The 19600-nt window shown below is 37.8% G+C and overlaps 1 protein-coding gene across 1 annotated transcript; it reads left to right on the top strand.

Moving 5' to 3' along the window:
- The first annotated feature begins 279 nt into the window (after positions 1-279).
- adgrl4 (adhesion G protein-coupled receptor L4) lies at positions 280-15710 on the top strand. Its single transcript, XM_034881898.1, has 16 exons — positions 280-511; positions 917-1066; positions 4219-4368; positions 5953-6102; positions 6425-6495; positions 7072-7251; positions 7766-7949; positions 8110-8223; positions 8869-9068; positions 10710-10889; positions 11607-11810; positions 12174-12394; positions 12883-12949; positions 13081-13172; positions 14535-14703; positions 15449-15710. Exons 1-16 carry the CDS (start codon positions 466-468, stop codon positions 15509-15511), a joined length of 2241 nt encoding a protein of 746 aa, XP_034737789.1. The 5' UTR covers positions 280-465; the 3' UTR covers positions 15512-15710.
- Positions 15711-19600: the final 3890 nt, after the last annotated feature.

The raw sequence follows: 19600 nt of genomic DNA, 5'->3' as shown, positions 1-19600 counted from the left end.
GATGGTCACTGGAAGACACACAACACTGGAATGTGTGTGTGAATATATGTAAAGTCCTCTGCGGAAGGGAGGGGGTCGTCCTTTCGTGATGTTAGTCAGTGTTGTTTTGGCCTGTGTTTACACAGCCTACTGTACGTGTTCAAGTGAGAACAATAGCATGGAGGCTTACAAAATGGTGACATAGGTCACTCTGTCAACAACGCTAAAAAAATATATACTGAATGCTGCTGAAACGGCTTACATGTTAGATGTAGTTTGGAATCAAATGAGAAAGTGTATTGGGTGCTTTGTGTTGGATTGGTTTGGTGAAGGGACCATGCTGCATGTTTTTCAAAGCAGATTAAAGATCAAGACAGGAAGGGCCAGGTTTAGGGAAACAGGAAAACTGATGCAAGGAAATGGACTGCGTCACCAGCCAGCCCACCTCACTCTGCGCTAAAAGTAGAATCAAGACCAAGCGCAAGTATGGAGTCTTTGCTTAAGTCACCAATGAAACTTGTACTTTTGACAGGTATGTGAGTTTATCTATCCTTTAGCATGCCGTGTGTCGAGACAGTAGTACATGTGGCTTTGTAGCTATCATGGGTTTGGGCTATGTAATGGAGCAGCCATTGAGCTCGATATAAGATTTGCACATCAGTTTTAAATTATAAGTGATTTGGGGATTTTTTCCATTTAAAACAGATTATTTGTGTTGCTGTGTTCTAAATTTGTGTGTATATATATGTTTCAATGGATCAGTTCAGTGTATCAGTGGATCATAGTGTTAGTACCAGGTTAACCGGAGAGCCAGAGATTTAATAATAAAAATAAAATTGATTTATACTGTAAAAGAAGCAACAGTTGCATCTCAAAATGATTTGGACTATTACTTTCATGGTATAAGTTAAACTTACCCACTCTTGTGTCTAAGCAGCATGGCTCTCCAGTCTGATGGACCCATGCAGCCTCTCTGACATTTGTAATTCCTGTCACCAATTTGCAACATGCAAGGCGCTGAACGGATCAAAGAATGCCTGCTTCTGCAACCACGGATATACTGGAGATGGAACAACATTCTGCATTGGTGAATCTGAACACACAGAACCACCCATATGTTACTTAGTATTTACAATGATGCAAGAGTACAACATTGTGTGTAGCTGTCATGGAAGCCATGACTATTTTAGGAAGCCTTTGCCTACATTTGTACACATGTGGCCTCATTTAACATTTTTAGAGCATGGTGGTTGACTGTGCAGTTCAAAATTAACTAGGATGGAAGCAATTAAAATATGTTAGGCACTAGATGTGTTAAAGCTTCTTACGATGTCATGACAGAAACCCATTTAATTTTCAGACAAACCCATTAAAAACACTATCAGCATGCTCTGTACAATATTGGTCTTCTGCAACTATCTGTTATTATCTCAAAAGATTTGAGATGGTTAGCCCCCAAAAATCACACATTATTTTCAAGAATAGTAAAGCCAGCATGTTGCATTTCCTAGCCTTCAGACTTGGAAGGGAATTGACCAACTTTGTGACTTTTACATGCAAGAAAACATTTGCTTTTTTAATTTAATTCTGGTGGCGGGGTGCAAGTTTGGCCTGTGCCGCCTTAATAGTAAGCCTGTATTGATTGAGTATTCTTGTTTTTATTGTTCTATATGTATTGTTAGTCCTTTGTAGAACCAAACCTATGAAGGGTTGGTGGTATTTACAGCAACACTTGTGCCTAATATATTTTGGTACCCCTATAATCGCATGTGGCCCCACCCTAGCCCTTCTGAACGAAATGGTCTAGACCTGCCACTGTAAAAGACAAACGCACCATGTGGGCAAGTTTAAGTAAGATCTGTGTTAATAATTCTAACAACTTCATGTGTTCTTGTCCACCATACCCTCCAGCTGTCGTGGTTTGGAACTGGTGGGTAAAACATTTTTGTATCCCAACCAGTTAGTTGGCTAGCTCACTTCATTCAGAGTTAATTACAGAGAAAACACTGCAATGTGACAATATATCTCCTCGATGCAGCTTTTTTCTAGTTTTTTTTTATGGCGAGCACTGCCTCTCAGTCCGCATTGTTACTCCTGTTATGTTCTCTGGGCTGTTTAGAATTCCTGGAACCCATTTTGTTTCCTGACCAAACCTGATCACAATCACAGAACAGCTTACATATTTCAAAGGCCCAAATCATGTAAGTGTGCCAACACGGTGGCAAATGATTTTCAAACAAAAAAGGCAGAATGAATTTGAAGGTTAATGGAGTCCGTATGTAGCAGGAAATACAAAAAAATGAATTCTGTTTGGTTTGTGTGAGGTATGGTTCAATGCAAACATCCATGAACTATAGTGATTATTAGTAAACTGTCACTCTTTGTGCCATGAATTAGTTCATAACTTTACTTTACTATAACTTTGTTTATGTGAAGACTGAACTGCTGTCAAAAGATGGAAAAGAATGCAACATTGTTGAAAGGATCCATTCACTGTTTAATCATTTTTAATTAAATTACTTTAAATTACTTTTAATTACTGTGCAATTAAAGATTATACAAAGACATCAAAGTGAATCATAAAACATGTAGGGTGCAATGTGTGTGTTACAATGGCAGCTCAAGGGTCCCGTGTGTTATGGAGATATTTCCCCTTTGAATTTAGTCACCTCTCTCATCAGAGCAGAGGATTTCCCTTCCCGGACAGCTTCTGTGCAAAAGGTACAGAGGAGAGGAAGAGCAAAGCATCCATCATAGACAAGTGAAAACAACAGAGGAAAGTCTCACCAGGTCATTTCCAATAAACTGAGAAACCAGGGACGGAAGGGGTGGTAGAGAATAAAGCTGGAACAGCACTTCCTATAATGCGTGGGCCACAGTAGCATCCGCAGCAAATAGCTCTGTATCTGGTCCTTTAGGAGGCAACAAAGGCAACATAGATCATTATATTTTAATTTTAACTTCTCAAAATCAAACTAAGGCAAGTGACTGCCCAGCAATGACCCATGGGAAGAATACAAATGGCATAGAAGTTAGAGCCAGCCAATGCTTTAATACAGACTAAGGTAGTGGAGCATAAGACAAGACCAAAACTGAGCTTCACCAAGTTAAAATCAACACCAGGACCCAGGGTCAGGATAAAATTGAAGTGTTCATAATTTGTAATGTAATTGTGGAAGACAGATCAAGTAAATATTTGTGTAAAAATTTAAAGCAAAAAAAGAAAACACAAAATTGATAATCTGGAAATATACTGCTTTAGTGATGAAATGATACATATACATGGATTAATATAGGAAATGAACATTTTTACTCAAGAAATAATCCTACCAACTCTTCTCTTGTATATTGATGGCTAAATGTATCCTAGTACTCACTCTGGATTCTGTTTTTGTCTTGTTAAGAAATGTTGCCACCATATCCCAAGCATGTCATGCTAATTTATTTTGTGGTGTTATCCTTTTTACTCAAGCAGAGATAACGTACTCCATGTTAAACATAAAAGATTAACATCAGTTTTTGCCGGGGCTGTATGATATTACAGCCGTTTTGCACATTGTTCAACAGTCAAAGAAGAAGTGCATTGTTAAAGAGGCAGAGCAGAGACTTCTATTTTCATTACCAGCTGCAAACCAAAATGCTATTCAGCGACAAGGCTTGCAGCTATTCGACTTAGGAAAGATTCACTTTAGCTAAACTTGAACTGATGCTTTGTCATTACTCAACTACAATGAACTTCAAATATCTCCAACAGAAACCCACTGAACCGCTGATTGCTAGCACATCCAGGCATTTCTCTGGAGTATATTGTAAGGCCTGATGGAAATTGAAGCAGAAGAAGGAATGATAAAATGGTAGACGGAACAAAAGTAAAAAGGAAACTATTACAGTACAATAAATCAAAGAGCAGCCAAAATCAATGTTAAAACACTTGAATGTTGTGTCTAAGGATTTAAAAATATATCCTTTGTCCATAAGGTTATAAACAAGCTTCCTCAATTAGTCAATTTTTGTAGATCTAAATACTTTTTCAAGAATTTGTATTTGTAATAAAAATGAGGAGTACAACTACAGTAAGTAGTTTTTTACACTGTCTGGGCAAATCACAACAACGGAAAACACCCAGTTCCCTCTGCAGAGATGTGTTGCCTTTTTTCAATCCCATTTGAGTTTTATGTAATTGTATTTCCTCTAGTAACTAACCAAGTTTATTTTTCTATCCCGCTCTTTTCACCACAGATGACAATGAGTGCCAGAATGTGACTAATATCTGCGGGGACAGAGGGAGCTGCACCAACACAGCGGGCAGCTACTACTGTACATGTCTCTCTGGATACACATCGACAGGACTGGCCAAGTTCCAGCCTAATGATGGCACTGAATGCATCGGTAATGCCTGATTCACTCACTCAGCTCTAGAAATGCACAGAAGTTTGTTTTTGTCACGTACTGGCAGAGGACCTCACATTCAAGTAGGCAAGATATCATGTAAATGTGTAAAAGCACCTACCACACAGCTGTGAGTGCGTCAAGACAATGTGTGTGTGTGTGTGTTTGTGTGTGTGTGTGTGTGTGTGTGTGTGTGTGTGTGTGTGTGTGTGTGTTCTCGTTCAATGTACTAAGGAGGATAAAAGTGTTGGAGGAGATTTTTGCCCTTTGGCCTTCCACTTTCTTTCCATCTGCTATTTTGAGTAACCACCGGAGATTTTTTGCTCCATTTGCAATAGAAGAACAACACCATTATCCCATCTTGTAGCATAAGTCTTCCTTAGTTTGAAACACTACAAGAAGCATGTAGCTGATTTTAAAAGTCAGAATTCATAACTATTCAAATGCATGCACAAATTGCCTTTTCTCTTCCAAAATCAATTATACAGTGTAATGTGATGAGCATGACTAATTACGCCACATTCTTTATTTGTATTAAGATAAATTATTAACTTCCCTTCCAGCTTCAATTTCACTCATTTTGTGGAAGAAACAGTGTAGACATAAATACCAACAAGACCTTCAAACAAACAATAGGTTGTTTGTTCCTACGCTCTAATACTACTCTCATAAGTCTCATAAATTAGCGCCCCTGGTGGTGACAGGAAATACGACCCACAGGAGCGTACTTCGTCCTCACACCAAAACGCTATGGTTGCAATTTTAAACCCGTTGTTAAGGCATTATATTAAGGTTTATATCCTAAACGTATCCTTAACGCTCTGGTGCTGCATGACTATTTGTAACTGCTCCTCAGATCTCTGCATTGTTAATGGAGACAGCTAACTAGACTATCTGTTCAATCAGAGTTTTCTCTCGCACAACTACTTTGCAGCGGCCCTGTGCAGAGTTTAGCACCGCCAATGACGATTCTGATTGGTTTAAAGAAATGCCATTAAACCAGAGCACATTTTCCTCCCATCCCCGAATGCTATGTCGAGTAGCCAGTCTTGCAAAGCGGGACTAAACCTGACAAAACAATTGGTGAGGTAAACCTAACCAAACTATTGGTTAGGTTTAGAGGAGATCATGATTTGGTTTCAAATTTTTACATTTGTTACTTCATTTCTGTACACACTTGACCTTAAAATGACTCGCCGTTTACTCTTATTTTCAATAATGACACAAACACCGGTCTCCTGGGTGAAGGTTGTTTTGACAAATTTACCATCCTTCCCCCCTAACCTTGACAAACTTTCACAGTATTAATACCACCTCACCAAGCATAAATTTTTGCATTGCTCACGTCATAATTACTACGGCCTTTAGAGGATGTTACCTCACAATGTATGCAAATATCTGCAGTAATAGTTGCCTGAACACACAACCTATGGGGTAATTTCTTTGTGGGAGCACAGTCTCATTAAATTGTATGTCTGTTAACATCTGTATTAGTTGTTTGCATAATGTTATGTTGAAAGTGTGACTTTAATCATATTGTTTTCATCTTTAATTGGAGCAGACCTCTTTATTTGCACCTTTCAGACATTGATGAATGCAAGTCAGCACAGGTGTGTGGCCAAAACTCACACTGCCATAATACGAATGGATCTTTCTATTGCACCTGTCAGCGTGATTACATCCCAACTTCAGGCACTCAGCACTTTCATCTAGAGAGAGGTGGAGGATGTAAAGGTCGGTATGAGGAAGAGCTCACTCTCTCTCGCATTTGTACTTTCATCCAGTGACATACATCTTTCTTCATCTCTACTTTCTCTTCCACACATGACACTGCACAGAACTGATTTTAAACAATTTTGGAGAATCTATAATGCAATACATGAAGTTAAAGGTGCAATCTGAAGTTAGCTGATGTTTTCAGCTATGCTGATCACAAAGAGAGCCATGTGATGTTATGTCTGTGCACGTTTTATGCAATTCAGACTTTACTGTCTTTATAGTGTTGAAATGATGGAAAGCAATCAAGGAAATACTTTAGGTAATTGTTGTTTTTCAGAGCATCCCCAAAAATACTGCCATGACAACATCGGCTGCATCACACAGATTGTCAACAGAACACTTGAATATGTAAGTACACCTCCTCAGGGTTTTAGACAAATAAGGGAAGCATAGATAGAATGACACTGCCCTCTGTTGAAAAGAAATGAAATGGACATGAAATGAAAAAGGCTGAGACTATATTGTACAGTTCCAATGACACACACTGTAGCAGCCACTATTAAACAGTTGACACTTGTAGCACCAGCTGTTTCAAACCTGCAGTTCTGGAAGACAAGTAAGAGCAGCAGTGTTTGCCATTACACACAGTGAACATAGACTTGCTATTCTTAAACTGCCTGTTAAGCTCACTTCACAGATATTTTGAAAGGGAAACAATTAAAAAAAAATGAAAAACTGCAGGTGTTAACATGCCATTTTCTTTTACTTTCATCATATGTTAGAGGTGATATTGACTTATGTCTAAACTGCTCCTAAACCCTAAAGTTTGTGAGTGAGCTTCGTACCAGTTAAATCTGAAAAGAAATTTTAAAAAAAATAAAATCTGCGGAGGTAGCCCATCCGTGGTAGCCCTGAAGGACTGGATGTAATGTGTTGCAGGAATGTGACATCATTAAATACTCTTACTCAAATACCCCATCCTAGATGAGCAACCTCACGGAGCCCCAGAGTCTACTGAAGGAAATTGTTGAGCAGACGTCTGGCGAACTCACTTCAGTGGAAGTGATCGCATACGTTGAGGCCTTGACTCTATCTGCATCAAAACTGGCTGCCCAAGAAAAGGAATACACTGTCAAACCATCCATCATCAACTCAACTCTGACAGTAATCTTTGTTTACCATTCTTGTTTCTCCATCAACATGTTGAGTTCTGCCTGAACTGCAGTTTTGCTTCGAACTGGTTAAGGGGGGGGACTATAATTAAAAACAATTTAGAGACTTTTGTATTAGAGGTACCGATGATGTTATTTTGTGGCATTAAATAATAGCTTTAGTTGTTTTTTGATGAAAATCACTTGTTTTCCTCAAAAGTTGAACATTATGGGACACATGAATTCACCACTAACCTTTCCTGCCTGGCACTGTGTATACAGCTTTTTAAAGAGCCATATGATCCAATAGAAGAGAAACATCTGTGCAAGGATATTTTGGTTACTATGTGCACAAAAACAAATAAAGCCACATCATATTCAGTAATTATTGAAAGGTCAAACAAATATCTAAAGAAGATGAAAAACAATGCTCTAACCATACCTTAAAAACACTGCAGTACAGGCTCATTTTAGGTTACACGCTATACTATCACACACGGCACACTGACAGATCCGCCTTCTTACAGAAATTAGTGAAAGCAGTAAACAACTTGGTGGAGAAGGATGAACTGGTGGCTTGGAGCCGAATGAAAGAAGGACGCCGGGAACATACCATCACCAAGCTGCTACATTCTGTTGAAGAAAGTGCTCTGAGTCTGGCTAACAGCTACAAAACGCCAAGTGAGCTCCAAATCAAAGCCACAGAAATGGGTGAGATAATTATCAACACAGAGTGCTCTTACAGACACTCCAATTACATTAAATTGTCCCGCTACCTGTGCGCAGAAAAGCGAGGTTTTGAATAATTGTCATTTTCATAATTTAATATCTTGGCATCTGAATCTTTTTTTTTTTCACTCCTCAACCACAGAATTAAAACTCTTCACCTTTAATGCTCGACACACAACAGCCAAACTGTCTGCTTCCATGGGAGGAAATCATATACATCTAACTCCAAAACTGAGACCAGAGGAGGACAGAAATGGTACAGTAGCCCAGTTTACATGTTTAACGGACGGTAAAATCTGTGCCCATCTGCGTGCTTGGGTGTACAGGGAGTACTGTTTTGCCATGTGTCGCCAAATGCCACGTTTGTTGTATGCCGAAGACAAACTAAGTATTCAGATTTTCTTTTCATATCATATATTTCTGAAATGTTTTTTTGCTGATGCCTTCGGGAGCATAAATTAGAATTTGCTCCAATAAAATCTGAGCAATAAATATCTGATCCATCTCAAAATCTGCAACGCTACCCTGTCCTTATTGCAACGGTTGCAAATGATGGATGCAAAAAATTTAAATCTTTATTAACTCCTGTTTATTTAAACCGAATCCAAAATTGATTCCTGTTTTAACAGCCGCTTACATGCAGAAACCGAGCGGTCAAAGACAATTTCAACTGTTAAATGATTTTATTGGACATTCAAGTTACTGTCAGTGTGGAAAATTAGTTATACACATTGAACTCTACACAGTTAGTCAGTCAGATCTGCACACTGACTTTTAACATTAACATAAAAAGCTGTATGCTCTACATGATCTATGAGACACTTTGAATCAACTGGCAAAGTTTGGTTAAAAATATAGTAAGTCGGAATCCCTTCTGTCCAACTTTTTTTGTGTCTATCAGGTACTGTGTCAGTGGTGTTTGTGCAATATGACAGCATCGGTGACATCCTGAAGCCGAGCAGCGACCCTGGTGTCACCGACTACTCGCGGTATGCAGAAACTGGGGAAATAACTGTCAATTCCCAAGTCATAGCTGCAGCCGTCAAACCTGCTGACGTTTACCAACTTGACCATGTCACCTTCACTCTGAGACATATCGAGGTAAAGACAATACAGAGTGCTGAGGCTGTTTTTCCACTTCCGCACTATTAATGTAAACCTTCAAAATGTATGCTGCTTCAGAGTGGCATTGTTATACTCAGTTACAAAATAGCTGGTGGATTCAATCACTTTAATGACTTGATTTATTTAAGCAGCATTTCATGAGGCTAAAGGATCATCTTTTTTGATGATGTTTTATTGTTTGATAAATCTGAGCGCAATCTAGATGAAAGTTTTCTTTTACTCATCTACGACCTTAAACTCACTACTTTCACTACCTTTCCTGTTTCATACATGTTTCATTTATCACCATTAGAGTGGCTTCCAACCTGATCATGTTTGGTTTGAAACAATATCAATATCCCATCATATACTGTATATACCTGTCAGGCTGGAGTCATCATTGCTGTGAAGAACAGCTTCCTTATTCCCACACTGACTCTCGCAATAACTTGATAACTGCCAGAGTTTCCATTAAAGTCAAATTCAAACAAACTCACATGGGAGGAGTAGTTAGTGCTTTGTGTAAGGTTTTTATGAAAGATTTTGCTCCATGTATTTCTTACAATGACCTCTCAGTTAAGGGAAATGAAAGAGGAAAGGTGAATAGATGATGGAGGAAAGCGGAGTAATGAGGGAAATAACCCTAAAAGTTAATGTACTGGTATTTTCTTTTAAGATAATTAAAATGTATGAGAAAGTGAAATCATTATTTTTGTTGGACCCTTGAGGCTAAAGCCTAACAAAGAAGATGATGATTTATGTTGAGGAGTGAAAATCCTGTGTAAATTGCCTTTAAAGAGCCACAATCAATAATTTGGGCTCCATTTTCATGCACACACTTTCTGCCTGAGAAGTGGTATATTTTCCTGTGACACACGGGTTATTTTTTTCTTGCTTGCACCTGTTCAGTATTCTTGAGACTAGCTCGGCTCGCATTCATTTGAAAGGAAAGAATTTAATGATTTATGTGGATAAATAACTACTTCTTGCACAAAACATATCTTTAAATGTTACACCAACCGGGCTGCATACAAATCAAACTGCATGCAACCAAATAAAGATTTAGGGAATTAAACTAAACATTTTTTTAATTTACTTGTTTATGATATCGTTTTCATTCTAGTGGGATTGCATATAATAAATAAAGTAAAATATGTGCTTTCAAAATGGTCACATGAACTTTAATGTTAATTTGTACTGCTGTACATATGTTCATCTCAATGAGATTACTTTCCCACAAAAACACCTACAGTGAGCTGCATGGTGTAACACACATGACTGCACTTTTTGCCCGTGTCATTCATTTTGATCCAAAGTCAAACATAATAATTATTTGCCTTTTTATTTTTCTTATAATGAGTGATACAAGTTGCCATACAATAAGAAAAAAGGCATTGCAAAACACAGCAAAAATGGACAAGCCACAAAAATTACCTTAAAATAAAGATTTTAAATATAATTTCTGATGCACTCAAACTTTGTATGCATAGTAATTCATTTTAAGTGCTATTTTGATGAGACTTACACAATTTTTTTTAACCCCCTGTTGTGGTATCACAAAGCGGCGCAGTATAAAAACTAATAAAAACAGCCCCATGAAGAGTTAACAACGTCTTTGTTCCTCTCTATCCTCTAAAGCCCATAGACACTAACGCTGATGTGACCAAGTGCGCCTTCTGGGAGTACGAGGCGGACAGCCTGCAGGGCCACTGGGCCACGCGCGGCTGCAAGACCGTCCACGTCAACAGCAACGCAACCACCTGCTCCTGCAATCACCTCACACACTTTGCCATCCTCATGTCCTCTGGACGAGCCAATGTGAGTGATCATACATTAAAAATACCACTGTGCAAAGGTATTTCCTTTTTTTACAGTATTTATTTAAATTCCTTTTCGAAAAAATGTTGATCATAGTGAATACATTCATTAAATTAGTAAGAGTTGAACCTCATGTCTGGATCTTGAGTTATCTGAAGAAAATGATTTATTTATTTAGTTTTTATACAACAGATACATGATATTGAACCTTTGATATGTGACTTTATATATGACTATTGAAATTTGTTTCACAAGAAGTCCAAATTATAAACAGTGAAAGTCTGTTTTACAGCTCCTAAAGGCAATGTGAGTCACTACACATATTGAATGGCAAGGAAACGGTGGGAGATATCCACCCACAACACCCGTTGTTTTACAGCACTCAGAAGTGCCCTCAAATTCTTTAATCTTTTTAGGGATTTTGTTTTTGAAGCACTGCTTTAAAAAAACAAAGAGTGTATTTATTAAAGTAAACTGAATGATGCAAAATAGCATTTAATAACATTTAAAAAAAATTTCGTCAGAACTGGCTGACAACTGGCTGAGATCTGGTACAGTAGGACCAGAGCTGTCCAGTATGTCTGCACACAGTGTAACCCCAGCCCATATCCACCCATGTCATGTCAAATGATTCCAAGCAGAAAACCCAACAAATTCCAACTTCAGCATACCGTGAAACCGTGAATGAAACAGCCTCCCTTTCCATTTGCTTCTCAGCTGGTGGCCCACAACACCATCCTGACCCGAATCAGCCAGCTGGGGATGATTATCTCTCTCATCTGTCTGTCCATGTGCATCTTCACCTTCTGGTTCTTCAGTGAGATCCAGAGCACCAGAACCACCATCCACAAGAACCTGTGCTGCAGCCTTTTCATGGCCGAGTTCATCTTCCTGGTGGGGATTAACATGAACACACATAAGGTGAGCTCCAATGAAACAAAGGACTGTCTGTCTGTCTGTCTGTGTGTGTGTGTGTGTGTGTGTGTGTGTGTGTTTCACTGTGATTCATTGTGTGTAATTGATTAAAAACCCTTCTCATTTGAGTTGTAGAAGTACATGGGCTTGTGCAGTTTTATTTCTCTGACACACTTTTATTTCTCCAACACTTTTACCTGCTTTTTGTTGACCAATAGAATAATTTCCATTAATTTTATCAAGGCTTCTTTGACGTGAAAATGCTAACCGATTAGAATTACATCTGCAAAAATGAACATTTTTACGTATAGAGACAACTTAACTGTGCTTTCACAAATGATAACCCCCCCTTTTTCTTTTTTTGGGCAGCTTTTCTGCTCCGTTATTGCAGGGCTGCTGCACTATTTCTTCCTCGCGGCCTTTGCCTGGATGTGCATCGAGGGCATCCATCTGTACTTAATAGTGGTTGGCGTAATCTACAACAAAGGCTTCCTGCACCGTAACTTTTACATCTTCGGCTACGGGAGCCCAGCAGTGGTGGTGACTATCTCGGCAACACTCGGCTCCAAGTATTATGGCACCGATAAAGTGTAAGTTGAACAAGAAATGGGAAGACAAGGGCTTTTACAAATACCTCTTTCTTGAAACCATTCAGCATTTTCCAGGGAAGAAAGATAAACAAATAACATGACGTAGTAATACAGTGGGACAGAGATTAAATTCGGCCCGCAGGGGCATGAAGGAAGAAGAAGACTGCCCTGTCAAGAGTAAGGTAATGGTGTAAAAGAAATTCTGAAATTGGGTACCATGGAGAGTTTGAATGGAATCTAATGTAAAATATAATTAAAAGATTGAGGCTATTCAAAAGAAGTGCTGATTGTTGAGGAAGATTTTTCTAACCAATTGTTTTTGTGCTTGTAAAATATAAAAAAGGTATGTCCTGTACTGTATTGTCATAATTAAGATTGGTCTAGATTAGAATGAAGTACAATGATAGAGGGTATTGCAGGAAGAAGGATTATTGCAACAAAGAGATCTTAAAACACAAGTTCAGTCAATAAAAGTGTTTGTATTACAGGTGCTGGCTGAGCACAGAAAACCACTTTATATGGAGCTTCATTGGCCCGGCGTGTTTGATCATTCTGGTAAGATCTAAAAATGGCTGTTACAGTATCACTTGGAATCATCAAAGAGGGATTGTTTCAAATATAAATATATAACTATCCATTTGAATGTGTTTGTCTGTTGTGTTTGTTTTGGTTGTCCTCCACTAAAGGTTAATCTCTTGGCTTTTGGAGTCATCATCTACAAAGTGTACCGGCATACTGCTGTGAAAAGACCTGAAATCAGCCACTATGAAAACATCAGGTAGGATTATCTGTATTCTGGTTGAGAAGGTCAAAAATATTGAAAATCTAGATGTAATTTCCTCATATGGTGTGTTATTGTGGTATTATGTGGTGTTCTTGCAGTTTCAGATTACAATTAGCTGTTGACCAGTCAATATATAACGCTCCAGTGCTGTGGGAAATTCCACCGGATCACGCTGTTTTCGCCCAGATGTCTGTTTCCTTCCGTTTTCTTTGTGTTAGAATTTTAAACATCGGTGGATTTCTGAGGACTGTGGTTAACTGCTCCTCAGATCTCTGCAGGGTAAATTCAGACAGCTAGCTTGACTATATGTCCAATCTGAGTTTTCTGTTGCCCGACTAAAACAACTTTTGAACGTAAATAAGTTCCACCAAAACAAGCTCCTTCCTGAGACAATTTTGCAGCAGCACCGTGGCTCTGTCCAGCGCTTAGCACGCAGTACAGTTCACCTCATCTGATTGACTTTTTACACCATCATACTTTGGACCTTGCTTTTACACTTGGTCTTATACTTGACACTGTTTGCTCTGAGGAACTGCATATTATTGACCATGACTGTATTTTGTTAAACATGTCTTTTAATTTAGATTTACTACCCAATAAACATGTAAGCTGTTCTTGCATTTCAAATTGCTTCTTAGCTGAGACGTTTCCTGTGGCTTTTGACCAAAGCGCAGTGCTGTCATCTTATGCTGATATTGATTGTCTGGTCAACTCATTCAACACATATTGCTCATCAGTTTTGGATAGAGTGGCTCCAAGTAAAATGAAACATGTTTCCTCCGTCAACTCATCCCCATGGCTAAATGAATTAATTCGCTTTTTCCAAGGGTGGAAATCCTCCAAGCTTCATGTTCACCGGCTGTATAGCAAAGACCTATTGATTGAATACAACAACATGGTTTAGGGGGCGAGGACAGCTTACTTTGCTAACTTTATTTCTACCAGTAAACATAACCTTAAAGTCCTTTTTGAAACCACCAACAATATAATCAAACCTGCTCCTCCTGAAGTGCCGGTGTTTTCAGAGAAGGATTGCAGTGACTTTCTCTATTTCTTTGTAGATAAAATTAGTGATGTAAGAAATGGCATTATCCCTTCTACTACTCTGTATTCGGTTCACTCAATCCGGCCACCAATCTGTTTTGCTCTGATCTCGCTACAAGAACTCCCTGATCTGGTTAGCAGTATGAAATCTTCCTCGAGCCCAGTAGACATCATTTCAACTTCCTTGTTTAAAAATGTTCTTGGGTCTGTGAGTATTTGGGTTCTCTCTGTGTGGATCAGCCAAATCCTCCTCCACAGCGCTGTGGAGGTAGGTCTGGCAAAGCGAGACCGTTAATGTGTTATGACCCTCAGGTCCTGTGCCCGTGGTGCCTTGGCTCTGCTGTTTGTGCTGGGAGCCACCTGGACCCTAGGAGTGCTGCACATCCTCAATGAGACCACCCTTACTGCATATCTGTTCACCATCGCCAACGCCTTCCAGGGGATGTTCATCTTCATCTTCCTCTGTGTCCTGTCCAGAAAGGTAACAAGACTCCTTTTTGGATTTCTAACATTTTTTCTATTTTTTCATACAACATTTATTATGTGACTATTGTTGGACAGTTAACAGTTTAGATCAGGACAATTGAAAGGAAATCTACTATCTTATCTTACATCTACTATCTACTATTTAGACAATACCACAATGAAAGAATAATAGGTAAAAGTCCTGCATTCAAACTCTTAAATGACTATTTAAGAGTGAGGATTAGGGTCACATGTAAACCTTTTATTCAAGTTTACCCGAGTTTATAGTCATAATTCTCAGTTTAAAGTCAGAATTCTGAAGAAAAAAAAAAAACTGAAGTCTGTGTTTGCCCTAATCTTTTTCCATAATTATTAGCATCAAAATGTACTGAGTAATGTTATGTAAAGTAATGTAAAGAATAATAGTACTGGCCCCAATATGAGCATTTTATTATATATACACTGTATATTTCTTGGAATATTGTTACTGATTCATTGAAGCTGCTGAACATGTAAGCAGCTTTTTAAGGTTGCCAAGGTAGAGCTTAAAATAATTTAGCTATAAAATATATATAATATATAGTTTTAGCTATAAAATGTAATTTTCAAGCTAAAACTTTGAAAGTTATTGGTTAGTGTACTCTGTAACAATGTTTATTTTATATCTCAGAATTGTATTTAATTATTAATTATATTATATTATATTATATTATATTATGTGTTGTGATTTAAATCCTGCCTTCTTAAATGTGTCTTTCCAGATTCAAGAGGAGTACTACAGGCTTTTCAAAAACGTGCCGTGTTGTTTTGAATGTCTGAGGTGAATTAATGCGACCAAAGTGTGATCACTTGAATTGTACAATAATAGTCCACCGAACATCTTTGCAATATCCTGTGACTCATGCTTTCAGTTTTTAAAAACAGTGTGAGAGGAATTGTTCAGTACAGATGTCTTATAAATGACAACACACAGCACATACTGCGAAACTATATCCATCTTTTTTTATTTCTTTTATGTACAATGGACCATCTTTTTTGTTTCTTTTATGTACAATGGACACAAACACATTCTTCTGAGAGAAATGCAGGAATAAAACTATTTTGTGTATTTTCAGTGTAATTTAACACATTTGCAGTTATCAGTGTTACACTCCAAATAATCTATGCAGTCTATTGTCTTTGTTTCTCTTGTGTTTGATATTGATTTGTAAATTATTAAAAGTGAATCTGGCAAACTAACACATGCTGCTGCTCACTTCTTTTATGTGAGCATGTCTTTTTATGTATGTTTAATACATTCTTCACCCTCCCTTTTATGAACATCACACAGCTTAAGTGTACAATATATTAAATATAAATTGTTGTGAGGACCGTTTCCCTCTTCCATGATGACAGTAAGGTAGGCCAATGGCCCCATCTACTGGACACAGTGTCAAACCTTCTACTGGAAGCCCTAACGTTTCATACAAACTAATAGTTGGCAACACTGTCCGATTATTATATTTGTCTGCATGATCAGACAAACACCCCTCTTTGTGTATTTCTTTAATGTTCATAGAATGTTGGTAGAAGGGCTGTGTTGTAGCCCTTTAAGGCCTTGTGATACCGGGCTGTACATAAAGACATTAATGTTTGCTTTTTAAGTGTTCTTTCCTTATTGCTGCAACAAGTCTTTCTCAGCTGTCTCCTGGGCTGCAGTATATTATAAGGACTTTAAGAAGCTGAGTGTCGGACAATCTACAGTAAATTGCTTATATTGTGAGTTTTTATTGTAAATTGTCTGAATCCCGATTAATAAAGGCCGTACCAAGCAGGCAAAAGATATTCGGCTATTTTGCTTCCATAACATGTCTTCTTTCAGACTACTGGAAAGAAAAATACACATTTTGGTGTTTTATTCAATGTTCAGATTTCTGTTCTGGAAATGTATGGAAATTTGCTAATATTTAATAAGATAATGTCTCATTTGCAGGTTTAAACATAAAATTTTAGAAAACCTCTAATCCTAAAATAACTGTGATAGTAAGGCAACTAATCAATTGGGAAAGTTTCATGGTGATATACTGTGTATTAGTTCCAATATTTTCAGGGTGATCATTAGTTTAAACATTTACCTGTACTGTCTTACAAAGCAAAACTACAGTAGGCCTAAAACCAAGGGCGTAACTTTGGGTGCAACATTGAGGGGGGTTGAGATCTCAATTTTAAGCAAAATTAATCTCTTGAACATATTAAACACTTCCTTTCTGGTAAATTGTTCTTCAACAATTTGTTGCTTGTCTGAATTAACTGATGGGGCAAATGTCTTTAATTATTATGTAAGTTTATGCAAAGGCAATTGTAACCGTCCTGTCCCCCCTGTAAAATACACGGATGCCAATGAAAAAAATAATGTTTTTTTTTTTTTTCAACAAGTGTGTTTATTAATTTTTAAAGAAGATAATCACACTACAACAAATAATAGAGGTGCAAATCAGAACGTACGTAGTAAGGCTCATCTTCAATCAAATAAACAAACATGACAAGGAAGTTACATGCAATAGTTGGCACAGTAGATCAACATAAAATATCCTTAAAAATCACCTGTGGTCCAAAAGTTAACCTATACCAGAGCTGGCCTGAAGAGAGAAGCACTTTAAATAAAACTAAGCAAAGACAAGCAGACATGTACTTAATACATAGCAGTCCTCATTTTTTGAAGGTTGACATATACGGAGAGCATGCCTCCAATGTTTGAGATTGTAAACAAATCTTCTGCCAGTCCTCAATTGAGATTACTGAGTTTTAATCTTCACATCATGCCAATCATTTACTCTCTGAGGAGACCTTTGACCCCCCCCACGATTATTGCATAAAAACATTACATCATTCCCCTCTTAGGGTGTTGCTTTGTTGCTATTTCTTCAATACAGCTAAGAGTAGGTAGAGATAAAGATTTATGTATCTTAAATATGTAGCTTCTTATCTGCAGGTAATACAAAAAAAAAGGTTTTGGTTGGATGTCATGCTTTCGTCTCAAATCTTCAAACAACAATAGAATGTTGTTGTTAAATAAATCGGCAATTTTACTTAAGCCTTGTCTGTCCAGGATTTGAAGCCCAAATCTTGTTTGCCAGGATGAAAAAGCGCTATAACCCCAGATTGGTGTAAATTGAGATACCACAGAAATCTCACCAATAGGTTTATGAACCTCATACAATACCATAATCGAGTTTTTAACAAAGGGATTATGTGTTAATGCCTTTAATTATTTTAATTTAGCTAATTATATATACGAATTGAGTGACAGAGGAGATGTCATTTTTCTTTCCAAACTCATCCAGGAACGTGGCGCGTCTTGTGAGAACCAACCAGAGGCAATAGTAAGTTGGGCAGCCCATTAGTCCCATTGGATGGTTGGGAGTTTCAAGCCTCCTCCATCATAGGGGAGATAAAGCAAAGATAAGCAAAGTCTAGCCCGTCTGTTGTTCTAAATTAAATAACAAAACATGCTTTTCATTTTTGAAAAAAAATGAATAGGAGGACCAAGAGAAATTGAATCAAAGAGATAAAGAAATTTTGGAAGAACATTCATTTAAAGGATATTGACACGCCCTATCATGGAAATTGGTAACACGGACCATCTATTAATAGATTCAGAAGCCGACTCTACTACTGGATTATAATTTGCCTCACGACCAATAATTTTTAATGAGAAATCAAACCACCACCCCTCAGTCTGGTCAAATAATAGAGTCCAGAATTTTAACACTAATCTTTTACTGTAATTAACAAACATATTGTAGTTGAGCCAACAGGAAATACAGGTACAAGAACAAGACATTCATGCAGTGTGTTATTTTTACATTTCTTGCATGAATGAATGGAGACAGACACTGACATCCTACAATAATCATGTTATCATTAGTTAGTTAGTAAAAATTAGTTAGTGTATGTTATGACATCTAAACTCTGGTCCATAATTTGATGGTATCCTTGCAAATACTGTAGGTCTACATCTCTCTTTTTTTACATCGCCAAAGACACATGCACTGAGTTCCCTCCTGTCTCAGTATTGTAAAAACTGAGGAGAAATACAGAATTGACTAGAAATAAGTACAAGGCTTAGCTGACAAAACTATTCAAACTCAGATAATGACCTGACTAAACCCCACAGATCTTCAAAGGTGTTTAAAATCTTTGTTTGTCCTCAAAACAAGTTTCTCCGGCCAATTTTAGGACAAAAATGTGATGTTAGAGACCTCTACTGGCTGTTGCTGAAATTAAGAACAGGAAAAGCAGTTGGTCAGGTGAATTGAAGCCTGGGAATGAAAGAGGTACAATGGCTTACGTGTGATTTATTACACAAGGGACTCCTGTGTTGTACAACATGAACCTAATCCTAAAAGACATCAGGAACAGAACATTTTGGAAGATTGCTGTTTGGTGTCATCACATTCAAACTGCACATATAAACAACAGCTCTGTTTGCGAAGCCCTTTAGGCTGGGACACAATGTAAAATTGGCGTGAAGAACAGCGATTCACCACACTGTTTGACTTTGTTGTATCCAGGAGGAGAGCTTTGTGATGGCAACGGACAGTGTATACATTTTAAGAGCAGGAGTTGCTCCAGATATTTAATAAGTAAAAGAATAAACCAGGCTGCATCTGCTCTGCCTTCACTCCACGCGTCTGGGTTTCACTGAGGGAATAGATGAGCATCCCACTGGGTTAATCCCTTCATTCAGCCGTGAGAAATGTGTTTACTTCTTTTTCTGAGTAAATAAAAATGAGGTTTCAACTTTGAAATTCAAATCCAAGGTACTTGTATGCATTTCCCCTTGTGGAATGATAAAGTTGACCTTAACCTTAACCCTTATTTTTTTCCAATACCGTTGAGACAGTTATCTTTTACATATTACTCATGTCCCT

Source organism: Etheostoma cragini, chromosome 9 (genome assembly GCF_013103735.1).
Source record: "Etheostoma cragini isolate CJK2018 chromosome 9, CSU_Ecrag_1.0, whole genome shotgun sequence".
In the NCBI taxonomy this organism is placed as follows: Eukaryota; Metazoa; Chordata; class Actinopteri; order Perciformes; family Percidae; genus Etheostoma; species Etheostoma cragini.
Note: the sequence above shows the minus strand (reverse complement) of the source record. Positions and strands in the feature narration are given on the sequence as shown.